The sequence below is a fragment of the Astyanax mexicanus genome, chromosome 15 (genome assembly GCF_023375975.1).
Source record: "Astyanax mexicanus isolate ESR-SI-001 chromosome 15, AstMex3_surface, whole genome shotgun sequence".
NCBI classification, from domain to species: domain Eukaryota; kingdom Metazoa; phylum Chordata; class Actinopteri; order Characiformes; family Acestrorhamphidae; genus Astyanax; species Astyanax mexicanus.
In genome coordinates, this window is record NC_064422.1 from 13,967,807 (window position 1) to 13,987,653 (window position 19,847).

A 19,847-nucleotide genomic window follows, 5' to 3' on the forward strand; every position below is an offset into this window, starting at 1 on the left:
TTCAATTTCAGATAGTCCTGATAGTACACTACTTGTATGTGTCACTCACTTAAAATCATAACATTTTGATGTGTCATTTCAAAATAAAGGCCCTTTAAATTATAACAATATTTTATTTCAACAATGTTTAGACTGTTATTAAAAGGAATCTGTCTGATATCACAGCTCAATTTTATATAGCCCTGATAGTACACCACTTGTATGTTTCACTCACTTAAAATCAGAACATTTTGATGTGTCATTTCAAAATAAGGGCCATTTAAATTGTAACATTTATGTAATTTTACACAATGTTTAGACTGTTATTAAAAGAAATCTGTCTGATATCACAGTTCAATTTCAGATAGTCCTGATAGTACACTACTTGTATGTGTCACTCACTTAAAATCATAACATTTTGATGTGTCATTTCAAAATAAAGGCCCTTTAAATTATAACAATATTTTATTTCAACACAATGTTTAGACTGTTATTAAAATAAATCTGTCTATCACAGGTCAATTTCATATAGTCCTGATAGTACACTACTTGTATGTTTCACTCAATTAATATCAGAACATTTTGATGCGTCATTTCAAAATAAAGGCCCTTTAAATTATAACAATATTTTATTTCAACACAATGTTTAGACTGTTATTAAAATAAATCTGTCTGATATCACAGGTCAATTTCATATAGTCCTGATAGTACACAACTTGTATGTTTCACTCAATTAATATCAGAACATTTTGATGTGTCATTTCAAAATAAGGGCCATTTAAATTGTAACATTTATGTAATTTTACACAATGTTTAGACTGTTATTAAAAGAAATCTGTCTGATATCACAGTTCAATTTCAGATAGTCCTGATAGTACACTACTTGTATGTGTCACTCACGTAATATCAGAACATTTTGATGTGTCATTTCAAAATAAAGGCCCTTTAAATTATAACAATATTTTATTTCAACACAATGTTTAGACTGTTATTAAAATAAATCTGTCTGATATCACAGGTCAATTTCATATAGTCCTGATAGTACACTACTTGTATGTTTCAATCACTCAATATCAGAACATTTTGATGTGTCATTTCAAAATAAAGGCCCTTTAAATTATAACATTTATATAATTTTACACAATGTTTAGACTGTTCTTAAAATAAATCTGTGTGATATCACAGTTCAATTTTGTATAGTCCTGATAGTACACTACTTGTATGTGTCACTCACTTAATAACAGAACATTTTGATGTCATTTCAAAATAAAGGCCCTTTAAATTGTAACATTTATGTAATTTTACACAATGTTTAGACTGTTATTAAAAACAATCTGTGTGATATCACAGTTCAATTTCATATAGTCCTGATAGTACACTACTTGTATGTGTCACTCACTTAATATCAGAACATTTTGATGTGTCATTTCAAAATAAGGGCCCTTTAAATTATAACAATCTTTTATTTTACCACTAGGTTTAGACAGTTATTAAAAGAAATCTGTCTATCACAGGTCAATTTCATATAGTCCTGATAGTACACTACTTGTATGTTTCACTCACTTAATATCAGAACATTTTGATGTGTCATTTCAAAATAAAGGCTCTTTAAATTGTAATGTTTATGTAATTTTACACAATGTTTAGACTGTTATTAAAAGGAATCTGTCTGATATCACAGGTCAATATCATATAGTCCTGATAGTACACTACTTGTATGTGTCACTCACTTAATAACAGAACATTTTGATATGTCATTTCAAAATAAAGGCCTTTTAAATTATAACAATATTTTTATTTTAACACAAGTTTTGGCTGTTATTAAAATGAATCTGTGTGATATCACAGGTCAATTTCATATTTCATTTCATAATTTAAAGGGCCTTTATTTTGAAATGACACATCAAAATGTTCTGATTTTAAGTGAGTGAAACATACAAGTGGTGTACTATCAGGGCTATATAAATTTGAGCTGTGATATCAGACAGATTTTTTTAATAAGAGTCTAAACATTGTGTTGAAATAAAATATTTTTTATAATTTAAAGGGCTTTTATTTTAAAATGACACATCAAAATGTTCTGATAGTAATTGAGTGAAACATACAAGTAGTGTACTATCAGGACTATCTGAAATTGAACTGTGATATCAGACAGATTTCTTTTAAAAACAGTCTAAACATTGTGTAAAATTACATAAATGTTACAATTTAAATGGCCCTTATTTTGAAATGACACATCAAAATGTTGTGATTTTAAGTGAGTGAAACATACAAGTGGTGTACTATCAGGGCTATATGAGATTGACCTGTGATATCAGACAGATTTCTTTTAATAACAGTCTAAACATTGTGTAAAATTACATAAATGTTACAATTTAAAGGGCCTTTATTTTGAAATGACACATCAAAATGTTCTGTTATTAAGTGAGTGACACATACAAGTAGTGTACTATCAGGACTATATGAAATTGAACTGTGATATCAGACAGATTTATTTTAAGAACAGTCTAAATATTGTGTAAAATTACATAAATGTTATAATTTAAATGGCCTTTATTTTGAAATGACACATCAAAATCTTCTGATATTAAGTGAGTGAAACATACAAGTAGTGTACTATCAGGACTATATGAAATTGACCCGTGATATCAGACAGATTTCTTTTAATAACAGTCTAAACATTGTGTTGAAATAAAATATTGTTATAATTTAAAGGGCCTTTATTTTGAAATGACACATCAAAATGTTACGATTTTAAGTGAGTGACACATACAAGTAGTGTACTATCAGGACTATCTGAAATTGAACTGTGATATCAGACAGATTTCTTTTAATAACAGTCTAAACATTGTGTAAAATTACATAAATGTTACAATTTAAATGGCCCTTATTTTGAAATGACACATCAAAATGTTCTTATTTTAAGTGAGTGAAACATACAAGTAGTGTACTATCAGGTCTATATAAAATTGAGCTGTGATATCAGACAGATTCCTTTTAATAACAGTCTAAACATTGTTGAAATAAAATATTGTTATAATTTAAAGGGCCTTTATTTTGAAATGACGCATCAAAATGTTCTGATTTTAAGTGAGTGACACATACAAGTAGTGTACTATCAGGACTATCTGAAATTGAACTGTGATATCAGACAGATTTCTTTTAATAACAGTCTAAACATTGTGTAAAATTACATAAATGTTAAAATTTAAAGGGCCTTTATTTTGAAATGACACATTATAATGCCCTGCTATTAAGTGAGTGACACATACAAGTAGTATTATTATTAGTAGTAGTATTGTTAGTATTATTATTATTAGTATTATTATTATTTAATTAACATAATTGTTATAATTTACAGGGCTTTTATTTTGTGTACTACCAGGACTACATGAAATTGACAGGTGATATCAGACATAACATGTGATATTATGTGGATTCCTTTTAATACCACTCCACAGCATAATGTCGTGATATTAAGGGAGGGACTTTTATTTTGAAATGTGTTCCTTCTCACGCTTGCCGCAATGTTCAGTGTATGCGCGCTCTAAGAAACAGCGTGGGGGCTAGTTTGACCAAGCGTTTTGAAGTGGGGGCTGGCTTGACCGCAGTGCAAAAAGCCTGCAGTGTGTGGAGCGGTAGAGCTTAGATCGGGCCCAAAAATCCAGCCCGACCCGGCCCAAATCCATGCACTTTCTGCCCGAGCCAGACCCGACCTGAGCCATAAACTGTCCTTCTGAACCCGAGCCATTTTTTAGTAATTAGAGCGTTAAAATTGAGCTATTTAAAACATTTTCGGGCTGTTTGAATTAGCGAAATCTGTTAAGAATTATAACCTTGCGACGCTGAAGAAGCATAGACCTATTATTATTTCTTTTTTTTATTCGCTTCTTTCTTTATTCCTTGTCTGTTGTACAGGCAGTGTGAGGTTGGTGGATGGTGGCAGTCGCTGTGCTGGGAGAGTGGAGGTTCTTCATAGAGGGCAGTGGGGAACAGTGTGTGGTGATGACTGGGATATGAGTGATGCTGCAGTGGTGTGTAGAGAGCTGGGCTGTGGAGAAGCTGTAGATGCACTGGGCAAATCTCATTTTGGATCAGGATCAGGACCAATCTGGATGGATGATGTGGACTGTAGTGGATCAGAGTCTAGACTGAAGAACTGTAGATCACCAGTATGGGGTAAACATGACTGCAATGAAACCCACAATTCTGGAGTCATCTGTTCAGGCAAGCTACACTATGTTCATATAATATGTGCACTGTATTGAATAGTTACATTGTGTGTCTGTGCTGTCTGACTTTCATTTATTAAATCCTGTTGTTATCTCATTGTTTATGCTCTTGTCAGGGGCGCAGATGGAAATTTTGAACTGGGGGGGACCAAGCTGTAAAATCATATATATATATATAATGTTGCAATAAACTTTAGAATATTGTTATTGTTTTTTGTTTCTTCATTGCTACAGCCTAGGCAAGACCAGGGAGACAATGTTAACATTTTACATCTTATAATTTCAGTTAACAGCGACTGCTTACTAAAATAACATCATAATAACAACATACATAAAATCAATGGAGAGAGCCGCTGCATGCCTCGGTGCATGCCGGGTTGCGTTGCGTTTAACGCAGCTCCGCCCTCCGGCTCAACTTTATTCAAATAAATCCGGCCGCCGCACTGTGTCCAGTCCAGCCAATCAGGGAAAAGCAGGCTGCGTCCAGCCAATCAGGGAAAAGCAGGCTGCGTCCAGCCAATGAGGGAAGAGCAGGCTGCGTCTTCACACACACACAAGCCTCTTACACACACACACACACACACACACAGAACAGGCGCCTTTCAACCACAGAAGAGAAGCTGAAAGCGGCAGAATATGGATTTATAGAGCTTTAGGTTACAGTGAGGTTGGTAAAAAAATAAAAATATTAAACTATTAAATATTAAAATGACTGTCTACTTCTGTTGCTTCATTTTAATTCAAAAACGAGCAAGGAGATCCAGCGCAGCGGATTGCGTTGAAAAAAAGTGCCAGTGGACACGTACCGTAAGGAGCTGGTAACTGCCTGTGTCTGTAGTCTACAGGCAGTTACCAGTTCCTTAGAACCCCGGACTTGAGAAGGTGCGTTAAATTTACATTGGAACTGGAACACGGAGCTCCGAACAATGTAACCTCTGAACTGAAGGCTTCCTAGTTTAAAAACGAGGGCATTGTGGAACACAGAACTCCACAAACGTACAGTTAATTAAATTAAAACCCCAACGTTATGCTTGTAGATGCTAGATTTCGGATGAGGTCACTATAAATCTGGGGGGGACATGTCCCCCCCGTCCCCAGTGCCATCTGCGCCCATGGCTCTTGTGATATTTTAGGAGCCAGGCTGGTTTTAGGTTCTCGCTGCTCTGAGAGAGTGGAGGTTCTTCATGGAGAGAGCTGGGTCACAGTGTGTGATGCTGACTTTGACCAGCAGGGTGCAGAGGTTGTGTGTCGAGAGCTGGGCTATGGTTCTTCTGTGAAGGTTCTGGGAGCAGCTGCGTTTGGTAGAGGGGAGGGTCAGGTGTGGTCAGAGGTGCTTCAGTGTAGAGGAAACAAATCTCAGACTCACTTCTGTCCAAAATCATCTTCACTCGAACACAACTGCTCCCATGATAATGATGTGGGACTGGTGTGTGCAGGTAAGAACTGCATTCAGCACAATGAGCCTGTGACTTCATCTATTCCTACTTAGACAGCCCTCTGTCTCAGTAGCTCAGCCCTGTGCTCCATTACCTGTTTGCCATTAAGACCTGGTGAAATTAAACATTTGTGACTTATTATATTGTTTGTTTGGGGTGAGGGTGTTATGTTTGTGCAGCATTACTGTTCTGGCATTTGTTTTTTAGTGGATAATAGTGTAATAAAGTGTAGGGGATCTGTGTTTGTCTAGAATACCTTGCAGTGTGAGTTTAAAAACATTAAAAACACAGCTAGCAGAAACTTCCTGGTGGATAGCACTAATTATAAACACAATAGACTTTGGACAAATGTAATGAGTTTCTCTAGTCTAACAGACACAAGAGACTGTTGTTTTGGAGATAATTTGTGGATTTTTGGAGCTGCAGTAACACATTATACAAAATGGCTACAGCAACATGTATCCATGTGAATCACATGTAATATTCTGGGTTGGAGTGGAACAGACTTAGAATACTTGTACTGGCAGCACATAGTTTAAAAGCAAGAATGGTGAATTAAGTATGTGTCTACTGTTCTGTTCCTCCAGTCCATTAAGCAGGTAACAAGACTGGTGGAGGTCATATAGTGTCTGGAAAATAACTGCTCACAGGATTGCCAACAAATTAAAAGTCTATGTGTATCTTTTTTATTTTTGTTATTTTGAAACTGTAAAGGGAAAAAATATTAAAAATGCTAAATAGACGTGTCCACTTCAATGTTATGTGTTCTAAACATTAGGTCATTTTTATTTCCTTCTGTAGTCACAATAATATACATTTTGATTAGGGGTGTCCTATGCTGGAGTTATCTGTTCAGGTAAAATACTGTAAACAGGGACTGTACATTATCTGCCATGTAGGCAAAGTGTACAGCACATATGATTTTTCTTTTTAACCCACCCTAAATCCTTGTTGATTGCCATGGTAAATTGGTATGTTTAAACTGAGCAATCACCAAACTGTGCTGTACACTGGAATTCTCAACCAACAATTAATTTACTGATTTTTTTTTCATAATTTTGCTGATCCATATTAATTTGTTTAATGTAATTCATAGATTTACTGAACTTATTTTGAATCCTTATACTCTCTTTAGTTTTTTTCCAATGCATTTATGAATCATTCATTGTGCAATATTTAGCATCATCATGCTTAATCATTTATCATTACTGATAAATAAGCTTTCTTTTTTTCATGGTAATTTTTAGGAGTCCTGCTGGTTAATGGCTCTCGCTGCTCTGGAAGAGTGGAGGTTCTTCATGGTGAGAGCTGGTTCACAGTGTGTGATGCTGACTTTAACCAGCAGGGTGCAGAGGTTGTGTGTCGAGAGCTGGGCTGTGGTTCTCCTGTGAAGGTTCTGGGAGCAGCTGCGTTTGGTAGAGGGGAGGGTCCGGTGTGGTCAGAGGAGCTTCAGTGTAGAGGAAACGAATCACAGATTCACTTCTGTCCAAAATCATCTTCACTCAAACACAACTGCTCCCATGATAATGATGTGGGACTGGTGTGTGCAGGTAAGTGTTTTTCAAAAAAATGTTTCCCATTTTTACTCTTACTAGTTCATAATTCGGTAAATTTTTCTTGTTCTTATTTTCTCTTACACAGACAGTGTGAGGTTGGCGGATGGTGGCAGTCGCTGTGCTGGAAGAGCAGAGGTTTTTCACAGAGGACAGTGGGGAACAATTTGTGGTGCTGGTGCAAATTTCATAGCGGGTTTTGTCATGTGTAAAGAGTTGGGCTGTGGAGAGCCGTTTAGGACTGATGCAGCTGTTCCAGGATCTGCACCGATCTGGATGAGTCATGTGAAGTGTACTGGATCAGAGTCTACACTGAAACACTGTGGATCATTAGGGTGGGGTGAACACAGCTGTAATCATAATATGGATATTGAGCTTACCTGTTCAGGTATGTTTTAATTAGACAAAAACTGTAATACGTACGTATTACATGTATTACATTTGTGAACTTTCTGAGAATGTTTCGACACATCATAGACAAAATCAAATCAGAGATCATATGATGGAATGTCACTGTTTTGTATACCTATTCCGTATTAAATATTCTATTACATAGTAAATTCTGACAGTTACAGCTAATGTGAGAAGCAGTGATGTTTTTTTTAACATTTGCTTTGACTTTTATTTTATTGCTGAAAATATTAACCCAAGATATTGTCTAGTCAGTTTCATTTTGTTTGATTTAATTTAATAAAAAAGGGTCTGCAGTACTGATTTGCTAGAGCACAACATTTGTTTTCAAAATTATAACCTGAATGAAACAAAATGCATTAGTCCTTTCCACTTCCAGACAACTTCTCAAACACTTTATGTGCCAAAACAAAACCAGTCAACACACTGTAATTAGAAACATAGTGCCATTTCCAGCTTAACAATTTAGTGCTGGACGATATGACAAAACTTATATCACAATATATTAATTTTAGTCGATGTGTTATCGTTTTGATATAAATGTGTACAGCTCAACTGAACAACTTCCTGATGTGTACATTATCACACACTGAGATTGCCAGACTATGGTATTCTATACCACTCTGCTGTTTCGCTTAAAAAAAATCAGTCAGTAAAGATGCTGTAAATACTGTACATATCTTAAAAAAAATGTTATAAATTGATGCTCCTTTATTCGTATGCAAATTACAAAAAATATAAATGAAGGTCACACATGCCAGATATTCTAGGCTACTCTAAAATAGTTAACATTTTTACATTTATTATTACAATAACAGCTTAAATTCTTTGCTGTGTAATAATAAAATATACCAGCCCTGCTTAAAATGATTAAAAATAATATGCAAATATGGACAGAATTAAGATATCAAATATGGACAGAATTTAGATATTTAATTATATTTTGACCAAAAAAAAAAGTCAGAATAAAAAAAAAATAAATCTTTTGTTATGATTTTCAAAATGGCGGATTAGCCACTATGGCTATTTGGCGATGCCAACTGTTTTCCTAGCTAAATTAATCTGTATTATTAACATGGATGAATTGGATAGATTATGTGGTTTGATATGATCTGTGAACTGGGATCTAGCGTCGGAGGTCAGAGGGCACAAAGTAGGGTAATTAATGAGCAGTATTTTTGTTATTTGTGTTCATTTTTTTTATTCATTAATGAAGTGAACATGTTAATTTGACAACTCTAGTATTTTTTCATCTCATTACTAGCCTTCTGTTTTGTTTAGCATTTGTCTATTATACAAGTCTTTATTTAATCTGATTGTGAGAGAGAGAGAGATTTAACATTTTTGCATTACACACAGATCACAGGACATCCAGACTTGCTGATGGTCCTCATGTTTGCTCTGGGAGAGTGGAGGTTTTTCATGGAGCGTCTTGGTTCACAGTGTGTGATGCTGACTTTGACCAGCAGGATGCAGAGGTTGTGTGTCGAGAGCTGGGCTGTGGTTCTCCTGTGGAGGTTCTGGGAGCAGCTGCTTTTGGTAAAGGGAAGGGTCAGGTGTGGTCAGAGGAGCTTCAGTGTAGAGGAGATGAATCTGAGATTACTCTCTGTCCAATAACCTCTTCACACAAATACAACTGCTCTCATGGTAATGATGTGGGACTTGTATGTTCTGGTACAGTATAATATGTGATATTATCGTCTAACATTTCTTTATATAATATACAGTATAGGAGAGAACTTGCTCTTTTACGAGTCTCTTGGTTGTAAATTCAGGTCATACTCAGGCTCGGCTGATGAACGGCTCAGACTCCTGTTCTGGTCGAGTGGAGCTCCAGTACCTCAGTGAGTGGGGTACAGTGTGTGATGTAAGCTGGGATATGAGAGCTTCCAGTGTCCTCTGTGCTCAGCTGAAGTGTGGGAGTGCTGTGGCTGTGTTGGGGTCAGACTGGTTTGGGGAGGGGAGTGGCCGGATCTGGGCGGATGTGTTTGATTGTCAGGGGAACGAAACACACCTGTTAAAGTGTCCCATTTCATCATGGAGTCGAACTGCATGCTCTCATAAACAGGATGTTGGACTCATCTGCAGTGGTGAGCTTTTAAGAATCTTAAACATTCTTATCAATGGGCTGTAAAGTGATTTTAGGAGGAAGTGCCCTTATAATGTTCTTATATATATATTTTTTTTTACTTCACTTCAATTAATTTACTAATGTATCTCAGTTTTGAACAATTTCAAATTGTTCCATATATAGCTCAGCTAATGCAGCAATACCTGTAAAAAAACAATGTGTTTAATTTCTAAATCTGATTTATTTCAAGTGCTGTAAAAACAATCTTATTAAGCCTGTAAAATCTAAAATATATTTGTGGTACTTTCAGGTTCTTCTCTGGCGTCTCATGAGGGTGTAGTGAGATTGACTGGAGGGATGGAGTGTGAGGGGGAGGTAGAGGTTTTCTTCAGGCAGGACTGGAGGAGAGTTCTGCTGGACTCCTGGAGTGAGTCTGAGGCCTCTGTGGTCTGCAGACAGCTGGGCTGTGGTTCTGTACTCAACACCTCCAGCTCCTCTTCATCCAGTCCTGAACACAGCTACATGTGTGTGACGGGTTTCAACTGCTCTGGGAGTGAAGCTCATCTGAGGAACTGCAGCAGCTCACAAGCAGTTAACTGCAGCTCCACAGAACAGCTCTACATCACCTGCTCTGGTACATTTAATTCAAATTATTTGGAGTTGTAGTGAATAATGCCTGTTGTTAGGGGGAAATTGTTTTATTTTGTTTTATTGTAAGGGTTATTATAATTATTATGAATCTGAAATGAACCAATCATCATGTGACTACGGGTGAACTAAGAAATCATACTTTGAACTGGTTTCTCTTAATTTTAGGCTACAGCTTCATCAGGCTGGTTGGTTCTGGGGGAGACTGTGCTGGAAGGCTGGAGGTTTTCCACAGTGGATCATGGGGGACAGTGAGTGATGAATTGTGGGATATTGAGGATGCGCAGGTGGTCTGCAGACAGCTGCAGTGTGGAGTCGCCCTCAGTGCTCCAGTACCAGTACCAGCCCGGTTTGGATCTGGAACTGGACCCTGTATGTCCAGTTCCAGATCCATGGATCCAATGTATCTAAAGGGCAAACTAAATTGTTTCAAATTGATCTGTATTTTGGTGTCTTTTTTAGGTATTATGATAAAAGTGCAGTTTACTTCAAAGTCAGCAGTAGAGTGCAGTAACACATTCTCTTCTAACTTTACTACAGACTAAGACTTAATTTATTCTTATTTTTGCGCCAATTTCCAAAGCTTTCTTTAAAACAAATATATTCAGTTTTTTTTAATTTTTTTTTTATACAATATACACTTTTTTGGGATCCTTTTCTGTTTAAAGGCCCTGGCACTGCTAACTTTTTTACCATTTGAGCACACTGGATTTTGTACCATTTCAGGTTATTAACTGGGCTGGAGAGCTTAAAAAATGGCAAAAAAATGGGGGTGTTCTAAAACTTTTAACTAATAGTGTAGATTCATTAAGTTTGTTTTAAACTACATGAAAACTCCAGGGTCTGACATAAAGCATTTTCTCTCATCAGAGTATAAAGAGATCAGACTGACTGAGGGCTGTGAGGGGAATCTGGAGGTGTTCTATAATGGACCCTGGGGGGAATGTGTGTAACAATGGGATGGATGTAGAAACAATGGGTCTCATCTGTCGGGAGCTGAACTGTGGAAGATTTAAGACTGAGAGAGCTACCAAAGCACGAGTGGAATCAGCTCCTAACTGGCTGGATGATGTAAAATGTAGGAAACATGACTCTACTCTGTTTCACTGTCCATCTTCATCCTGGAGTCAGAACAATTGTGATAGAAGCAGTGAGGTGACTCACATTACCTGCTCCGGTATGTTGTTTTTCTTTGTAGTAGATGAGCATGAGTAAAACAGTTTTTCATGGAAAGTTGTGTTGAAAGAAAGTGTTGTGGTGACCGGATCACCCTCACTTTTCCTCATCCTCTTTCCCTGTGTAAGTGTATACAACCTGAGTAAATATAAAATAATTTTTAAATAATCATTTTATTTATTAAGGGAAAAAAATATCCAAACACCCCCTAAAAAATAAAATGTGATTAATTACACTTTTTGGATAGATGAGTATTCAGTTTCACTTAACTCAACCAGGCCTGATTACTGCCAGACCTGTAGAATCAAGAAATTCTTTAAATTCCTTTATTCCTGATCATTTAAAATGAGCTTTTTTTTATGTTTACTCGGGTTATCTTTGTCTGATGTTAAAGTTTTTTTTAATAATCAGAAATCATTAATAATCAGTATATCTGTAGGGGGCAAATACTTCTTCATGGCAATGTATGTGTGCAGGATTGCTTGAGATTTTTTGGGACTACAAGCTACACCTTGCTGTGCTTTTTACACTCATCTGGTCATGCTGGGAACACATTTTAATAAAAAGTGTAAAGTGTATCAGAAAAAATTACATTTGTGAGTGAAATAATAAGATATATTACATTGAATTACATTACATTTGGCAGATGCTTTTGTCCAAAGTGACTTACAATAATGGTGTACATTTACTAATAGGAGCCTGTTCTGTCCGAAAATCGCACTGAAAAATTGTTTTTGTCATTGCTGGAATAGTTCGGTGGGGTTAGAGAAAAAGAGCAGTCTGGTGCAGCTTGAAGTTTCCTGTGCGCCCTGTTACAATGCCTGGTGTTATTTGAAAATCACAACCAGACTGACTTTTAATTCTGTGCGTTGGTGTGAAATGAGGGGGTTTGCCGCTCAATTGAAACTCTCAATTGTTATTGCTGAGATCATTATTTTAGTAATGAGTTTAGTAGTATTGATTTGATTTTTGTAGTATTTATAGCATGTGTCTCCATTTCTAGGAGAGAAGAAACAGCTTGCATTTGAAAACCTTCAAAAAAACCTTCAGTGCTCAAGTACGAATATTTGACTACCACTCCATTCACTACTTGAATAAGTATACATATTAATCAGATTTGTTCGTGCCTACATTCTAACTTGTTTTGTCAAATAATTCTAAACTTCCCTTTTCATCAGTTGATCTTTGATTTGAGTGAAAACTGATTAAATAAAAACACTAATGCAGTTTGCTGTAGTTTTGTTATAAAAATGTAATATTATTCATGTGTCTGTTCATGTGTGATGTAGATTACATGCCTATTAGGTTGAGAGGAGGAGAGGAAATCTGTTCTGGGAGGTTGGAGGTGTATCATAATGCTGAGTGGGGGTCTATATGTGCTGATCTGTGGGACATCAGGGATGCTCAGGTGGTCTGCAGGCAGCTGGGTTGTGGGCCGGCGCTGAGTGCTAATAGAAGAGCTGTTGATGGTTCTGGTGGAGGAACTATCTGGATGAACAGAGTGAAGTGTAGAGGGAATGAGATTCACCTGTGGGACTGTCCTCATTCCCTGAAGATCCACACTGGCTGCTCCCACAGTGCTGGAGTCACCTGTGCAGGTGTGCGAGAACGTTTTTTAATCTAGTATTAACTTCTCTTAAGATAACTATGGTTATGTTAAGCAGTGTACTCTGTATTTCAGTCAGGTTCAATATTATTATTATTGTGCTCCTCTGACCTGTAAAAGGGAGAATAGCATTTATATTATGGCTGATTTAGGCTCACAACACTGATAAATACACTAAGTAACATTGGCAGACAATAATGCAACAATATTTTTGAAAATACCTACAATATTACCATATCAGCCATATACTTCTTTTGTTTCAAAGACAATAAACACAAAAACAATAAATACCATTTCTTAAATAATGCTGCTCTAATCTCTTTCTCCTTCTGTAACCTCTTTTTCTTGACCATTTTTATGATATTTCTTTCAGACATATTTGTCACATTACCTTTTTCATCTGACACAACTACAACTTACACCACAGGTACTCTTTTAATTAGTTCCTTTGTGTGATTTTTTTTTTTTAGTTTAAACAACACTATGCAGTGTTCAACAGTGTTTTTATTCTGTGTTTTCAGTACCAGCACAGCTAACAGAGAAAAAGACAGTCCCTCCTTCAAAAAATCCATCATCTAATTTTCCATACATCTATCCAGTGTCTCTCCTGGTTCTGGGATCTGTGCTCTTCCTGGCCTTAGTGCTTCTGGTTGTGCTGTTTTATCAGAACAGAGTGCTCAGGAGAGGTAGGGAGATTTAGAGATCATCTAAAATCCACTTTCTGTACTTTCTATAATCATCATTAGTCCTTCAATCTGTCATCAGTCTTCTCTTCTACTGAACTGACTCCATGTTTCTTTCTTTCTCTCTCAGTGATTTCTAAGGCGAGGAGGAAGACTCTGCTTGAGGCAGTCTATGAAGAGATTAACCATAAATGTGTCACTAACAGATATACTAAAAGAGGTAAATTATATGTAGAGAGTTTCACTGAAGGCAGTCTTCTCACAGTATGTAAAGTGGATCTAAGGTCAGATATCAAATAGCAATTCTGAGTGTTTAAATGACTATAAATGAAAAAACTACATGCAGTAAATCAATTGTAGCATTGTTACCTTATCTTACAGGTTCAAAATAATATGTGTTACTCCACTGACTATAATAGGAAGAATTACATATCTGTTACTATCAATTCAGGCCTGTACTGCTGTTAAAAAGCAGAGGAAAGGGATGGGGTTTGTTAGCCAACTTTCCCATTTCACCTTAAATGCTGCAAGAGACAGCAGAGGCTGCATCATTTAAGGCGGAACAGAACAATTAAATAAAATGAAAGCTAATCCAAGCTCCCCATAACAGGAATTAAGAAATTGACAATTGTTCCTTAATCACCAACCTTTCTGAAGACATACAATGCCATAAAATTAGCTAGGTTACTGAACCTTAGTGCTTCTGATGACGTATCTGGTGCATGAAGTGTTGTCCCAATTCTTATGGGGAGGATTTCACCCTTTACACTCAAAGAATGGTTGGGGTAAGTGGTAGGGCCATGGGGTGAAATGGGATTGGGCTTAAAGCCTCATCTCATTTTCAGACTTACAAATACATTTTTTTGCTGTAGATTTTGATTAAATAATTGAACTTTGGCATTCTGACTGTTCTGATCTCCTTTAACAGGAAGTTTTATCTCTGAAGATCAGCATTCAGGATATGAGGACGTAGATGAGGAACTTCTCTCAGGTAAGTTGACATATACTGAATGTGTGTTAGAATTTTTAATGCAGAAGAAAAAACATATATATATATATATATATATATTTTGTTTTATAGAAAAAAGTTCCATGCAATATGTGTAGGGTTCTGAAGTGTTTTAGCAGTTAGCATCAGGCTTCAGGCCGATAAGACTCACCCCTGAACGGGAAAATAGTGAGCGTGGTTAGCGGGTATTGCTAATGCTAAATTCAATTTATCTTTGACTACTCCAGTATATCCATGTCTGGCACAAGTTAAAAACAATGTCTTGCCTACTGTACAGTTTGTAATAGTGATTTTAGGATTGCCCAGGGGTAACTACAGGATTGCAAAAGGCATGTTGAGGTGAGTTAATATCCTTTGGTGTGTGGGAGTTTTTTTTTTTTTTTTAAAGGGACACACTTTGATTTGTCAACCAGTTCTGATCGCAGAGGGCGACAGTACCAATACATTGAAAACCCCTTAGTATTTTAAAAGTTTGAGTCTTTGAGTAACAGTGTCTTGCTGCCATCATCCTGATGCTGCTGTGCTGCAATGCATTTTTTAATTTTTACAGAAAACTATGGCGAGGTCTATGATGATATCATACCTGCTGAAGAGAGCCCACACATTACAACAGGTTTGGATATTTTAATACGTACGATTTATTGTGAACACATGGTAAACATGCAAATTATATTTGCTTTTCACCTTAATCAAAAATATATCTATATATGTCTGTGCAGCATACATTATTATGGTTTTCTATATTATGATAATAAAGTGTGATTTTTTTCACACCTATAAAGAATGTGTCTTCTTTTTTTTTTTCATTTTTAAAAGCACACTGAGCAACATGTTTCAGTTAATTAATGCATTTCATACTGTTTTAGATCATTACAGAGAGAATAAAGGTTTTCTCAACCACCCTTGTGGTCCCATGGGCTCACAAGTTCCTGGCAGCGCCAGAGTCGGCCCGTTTCTCATTATAGATTAAGCAAGTTTGGACTCTTGAACTTTGTCAGAACGAACTTGGTAAGTTCGGCTCACGAGTGCATACTCCAGAGAACAGGACTTTTATTTTGTAATTGGAACTGCTGTGATCAGTAGAGTAGTAGGTGCATCCTTAGATGCATTTCCACAAACATACCCTACACCCGCCTAACAGGGCAGACAAACCGTCTTTGTTTGGTCCATCGCTCACCAGCCTTGCTGTAGTTCACAGGGAACCCACAATATTCCCACACTTAATCAGAGTTTCTGTAATCAGGATTAAAACTAGTTTTATATACTCTGTAAAAGCATGAGAAACACAAAAAAGTTGTTTGTATGTGTAGTTAAAAGAAACTGTGACTTATCTTCATGGTGGATGTTATGTGTTTGGATCTGCTGTCTGCAGGTGCAGCTTTAATGCTGTATTTTGTGTGTTTACTCTCTCTGAAGTTTGTCTCCAGAAGGTAGCTGACTTTGTACCTTCCTTTGCCCACAGACACACACACACACACAGACACAAGGAGGTGGAGCTGTGTTAATTAGTGCTGACGCTTTTTAAAAATATGGCGAAATGAAAAAAAGCTTCTTCTGATTTGTCACTGAAAATGTTTGATAATTTCCTCTCCTCTTTCTAATAAGGTCATAGTGAGTGTGATTGGCGGCTGTGGGGAATCTCTCTCTCTCTCTCTCTCTCTCTCTGTCTCTCAGGTTCTTGAGTCTTATCTGGCTGAGTAGAGGTAAAGCTTGTTCTGCTGCTGAGTTGAGCAGTGTGTGTGCAAGAGATGGACATCCGAGTTCTACTCATTTTTCTATTGACCACTGTCACTCTCGTCACATCTGGTAAGTATAATATACTGGTAAAAAAAAAAATATATATATATATATATATACAGCATATTTAAACTAACTTTGTGGACTGTATGTATACTGGCCTCTTTTTCTGTTAGGATGTTGTTGGAAAGGCAGTGAATGGTATAAATTCCTTTATCCTCGAAGAACTTAACTACTTTCTCCACATCGGGCCGGGGATTGTCATGCACCGTGAGAAACCACGGACTCACTGCGCCAGCGTAGGGTCTTACAATGGGTTCAAGGATTTCATCTCAATACCTAAGAGCAGGCAGGGTACTGTTGTCTAACCTGTAGAGGCCTGGGCATCTACAGGCCTCCCCAGACCATCACTGATCCCCCACCAAACCAGACATGCTGAATGATGTTGCATAAAGTGGCATTTAATTGAAAAGTATATATTTACTTTTTGATCTTACATTCATGTGATTTACACTTTGCTATCATCCAGTCAGCCCATTTTAGTATTGCTACAGAAGTACACATTAGTGAACTGATTTCTTATGATCTCTAAATGGGAGCTTTTGATGTCCATGATTTGGTTTAAATGTATTTCAGCCTTGTTTGAGTATTATTATTTGAGTATAAGTGTAATTATTCTCTGATTATCAGTGTGTTTGTTTTTTTCTCCACACAGACAGTTTGAGGTTGGTGGATGGTGGGAGCCGCTGTGCTGGGAGAGTGGAAGTTCTTCATAGAGGACATTGGGGAACAGTGTGTGATGATTACTGGGATATGAGAGATGCTGCAGTGGTGTGTAGAGAGCTGGGCTGTGGGGAAGCCATAGATGCACCACGGAGAGCTCGCTTTGGATCAGGATCAGGACCGATCTGGGTGGAATATGCTAACTGTGCTGGATCAGAGTCTTCACTGAAGAACTGTAGGTCGTATGATTGGGGTAGACAGAGATGTAATCATGATGAAGACGCTGGTGCTGTGGCTGTGGTTCTCCTGTGGAGGTTCTGGGAGCAGCTGCTTTTGGTAGAGGGGAGGGTCAGGTGTGTTTAGAGTAGCTTCAGTGTAGAGGCAGCGAATCACAGATTCACTTCTGTCCAAAATCATCTTCACTCAAACACAACTGCTCCCATGATAATGATGTGGGACTGGTGTGCAGGTAAGATGCAAAAAAATAAAACATATTACACAGAGATGTAAACAAATGTGATGAGGCCTGTGTTGGAATGTACTGAATTAATTAAACAACTGTTAGTTGTTTTATATACACCCCTGTAAAAAAACTTCTTTGTAACATGAAAAGTTTAAGCCTGAACCTAAATTCACTTTCATACACTTAATAAATGGATTATTACAGAGGTGGTTTTGAATGCTTTGGTTTAGAATTAGCAACTAAGAAATAATATATATATATATATTTTTTTTTAAATCCTTGTATTTCAGTTAATGAAAAGTGCAAAATATAAAAATCACTGCCCCATATTATTTAATTCCCTTCTATTCAAATTAACCTCCCAGCCCTCCCAATGCTGTGTGTTAATATTAACGTACATGTTCTCTTTGCTCTTATAAACACATTGTAGAAGTCAGATTGGTGGGCAGATCTCGCTGCTCAGGGAGAGTGGAGGTTCTTCATGGAGAGAGCTTGGTCACAGTGTGTGATGCTGACTTTGACCAGCAGGATGCAGAGGTTGTGTGTCGAGAGCTGGGCTGTGGTTCTCCTGTGGAGGTTCTGGGAGCAGCTGCTTTTGGTAGAGGGGAGGGTCAGGTGTGTTTAGAGGAGCTTCAGTGTAGAGGCAGCGAATCACAGATTCACTTCTGTCCAAAATCATCTTCACTCAAACACAACTGCTCCCATGATAATGATGTGGGACTGGTGTGTGCTGGTAAGAGCTAAATGGCTTATGTATTAATTTTGAGATTCAGTCTGATTTTTCAGATTTCTACATCTTTTCCTCTCTCTTTCTCTCTCTGTTGTACAGACAGTGTGAGGTTGGTGGATGGTGGCCATCGCTGTGCTGGGAGAGTGGAGGTTTTTTATAACAGAACATGGAGATCAGTGTGTGGTAAAAACTGGGATATAAGAGATGCTGCAGTGGTGTGTAGAGAGCTGGGCTGTGGGGAGGCTGTATTTAAAAATGTTCAGTTTGGACCAAGATCAGCCTGGATGGATGATGTGAACTGTAGTGGATCAGAGTCTTCAGTGAAGCACTGTAGATCAGCTGGATGGGTGGAACAAATTTGTAATCGACTTGCTGGAGTCATCTGTTCAGGTGAGCTCTCCTAAATCTTAAAATACTTGTCGTTGGAATGTATATCAGTTGTGCACAATTTATTTATTATAGCATTTCTTCCTAATCTGCCATAATCATGACCTACTTTCACCTATATTAACCCACTTTTATTTAGATCAGTCACTGTTTGCTCAATCTCAGACCTGGTTTTGCGTTTAAAAAATAATGTGGCAAATTACTGTATAGAAGAAAACTATAAGCTGTAATAAACCTAGTTAACACTTATAATACAGTCTGTGTTTTAGAGCTTAAGTTCCCATAACTTACAGTGTGATTTCTCTGTATGAACTAGCACATACAAAATACTTACCGGGTCTTACTAGTACTTAAATGTAGGTAATAACTTGATATACTAAGTCAAATTATTAAAAAAGCAAATTATTATATGGAGATGAAAAGTGATTTTCACTATAAGACAATACTTAATTATAGAAAGACTATTGCTCTAGGCATGATGGAGAAATACATTTTTGTAATCTTTCCTTTCTGGTAGAAAATAATGGATTTCCATGCAGAAGTCCCATTCACAAAGAAACAGGCGTTAATATTTTTTAGTTAATTACAGTTACACCTTAGTTCAGTGGTACATGGCCAGAGTTTTTATCTTTATATATTTTAAGCAGTTAATTAGTACATTTGTTTGTGTTTAGTGCTTAAACTGTTAATTGACTCCATGTGTAAGCCCACACTGCAGTTTTTCCACTGTCATCAGTTCTTCACTAATATTAGTTTCATCGGTCCTACAGTAGAACCCTGTGGAACTTCTTAAGGTTTCCAAGTACTTAATGCTGTGTGTTAATGTTAATGTACATGTTCTCTTTCTCTTATAAACTAATTTAGGGGTCAGATTGGTGGGCAGATCTCGCTGCTCTGGGAGAGTGGAGGTTCTTCATGGAGAGAGCTGGGTCACAGTGTGTGATGCTGACTTTGACCAGCAGGGTGCAGAGGTTGTGTGTTGAGAGCTGGGCTGTGGTTCTCC

At 37.1% G+C, this 19,847-nt stretch overlaps 2 protein-coding genes across 30 annotated transcripts in view; both read left to right on the forward strand.

Moving 5' to 3' along the window:
- Nucleotides 1–19,847, forward strand: part of LOC111190116 (scavenger receptor cysteine-rich type 1 protein M130) — a 76,387-nt gene that overhangs the window by 39,241 nt on the left and 17,299 nt on the right. For 13 of the 23 annotated variants that reach the window (XR_007424302.1, XR_007424298.1, XR_007424301.1 and 10 more), the window contains exons 2-7: nt 3,898–4,206; nt 5,345–5,451; nt 7,002–7,197; nt 7,289–7,588; nt 8,971–9,128; nt 17,579–17,617. Coding sequence is in view for 15 of the 23 variants with exons in the window: in XM_049464368.1 (XP_049320325.1) it covers nt 3,996–4,206; nt 5,345–5,451; nt 7,002–7,197; nt 7,289–7,588; nt 8,971–9,128; nt 17,579–17,617 (1,011 nt within the window). In the remaining 8 variants the exon portion in view is untranslated. Of the gene's footprint in view, nt 1–3,897; nt 4,207–5,344; nt 5,452–7,001; nt 7,198–7,288; nt 7,589–8,970; nt 9,286–9,386; nt 9,702–9,992; nt 10,317–17,578; nt 17,618–18,264; nt 18,461–18,556; nt 18,848–19,708; nt 19,816–19,847 lie in introns of all 23 variants that reach the window. The other 10 variants (XM_049464372.1, XM_049464373.1, XM_049464371.1 and 7 more) reach the window with 10 other exon arrangements.
- Nucleotides 11,264–17,572, forward strand: LOC125781167 (scavenger receptor cysteine-rich type 1 protein M130-like). Of its 7 annotated transcripts, none has more exons than XM_049464404.1 (10): nt 11,264–11,507; nt 12,510–12,563; nt 12,796–13,104; nt 13,486–13,539; nt 13,634–13,798; nt 13,926–14,015; nt 14,724–14,786; nt 15,355–15,417; nt 16,177–16,610; nt 16,718–17,250. In XM_049464404.1, exons 1-9 carry the CDS (start codon nt 11,291–11,293, stop codon nt 16,236–16,238), a joined length of 1,077 nt encoding a protein of 358 aa, XP_049320361.1. In that variant the 5' UTR covers nt 11,264–11,290; the 3' UTR covers nt 16,239–16,610; nt 16,718–17,250. The 7 variants fall into 7 exon arrangements, with proteins under 7 accessions (XP_049320361.1, XP_049320362.1, XP_049320358.1 ...); XM_049464405.1 differs by having other exon boundaries at nt 16,479–16,610; XM_049464401.1 differs by lacking the exon at nt 16,718–17,250 and adding an exon at nt 17,257–17,572 and having other exon boundaries at nt 15,355–16,610.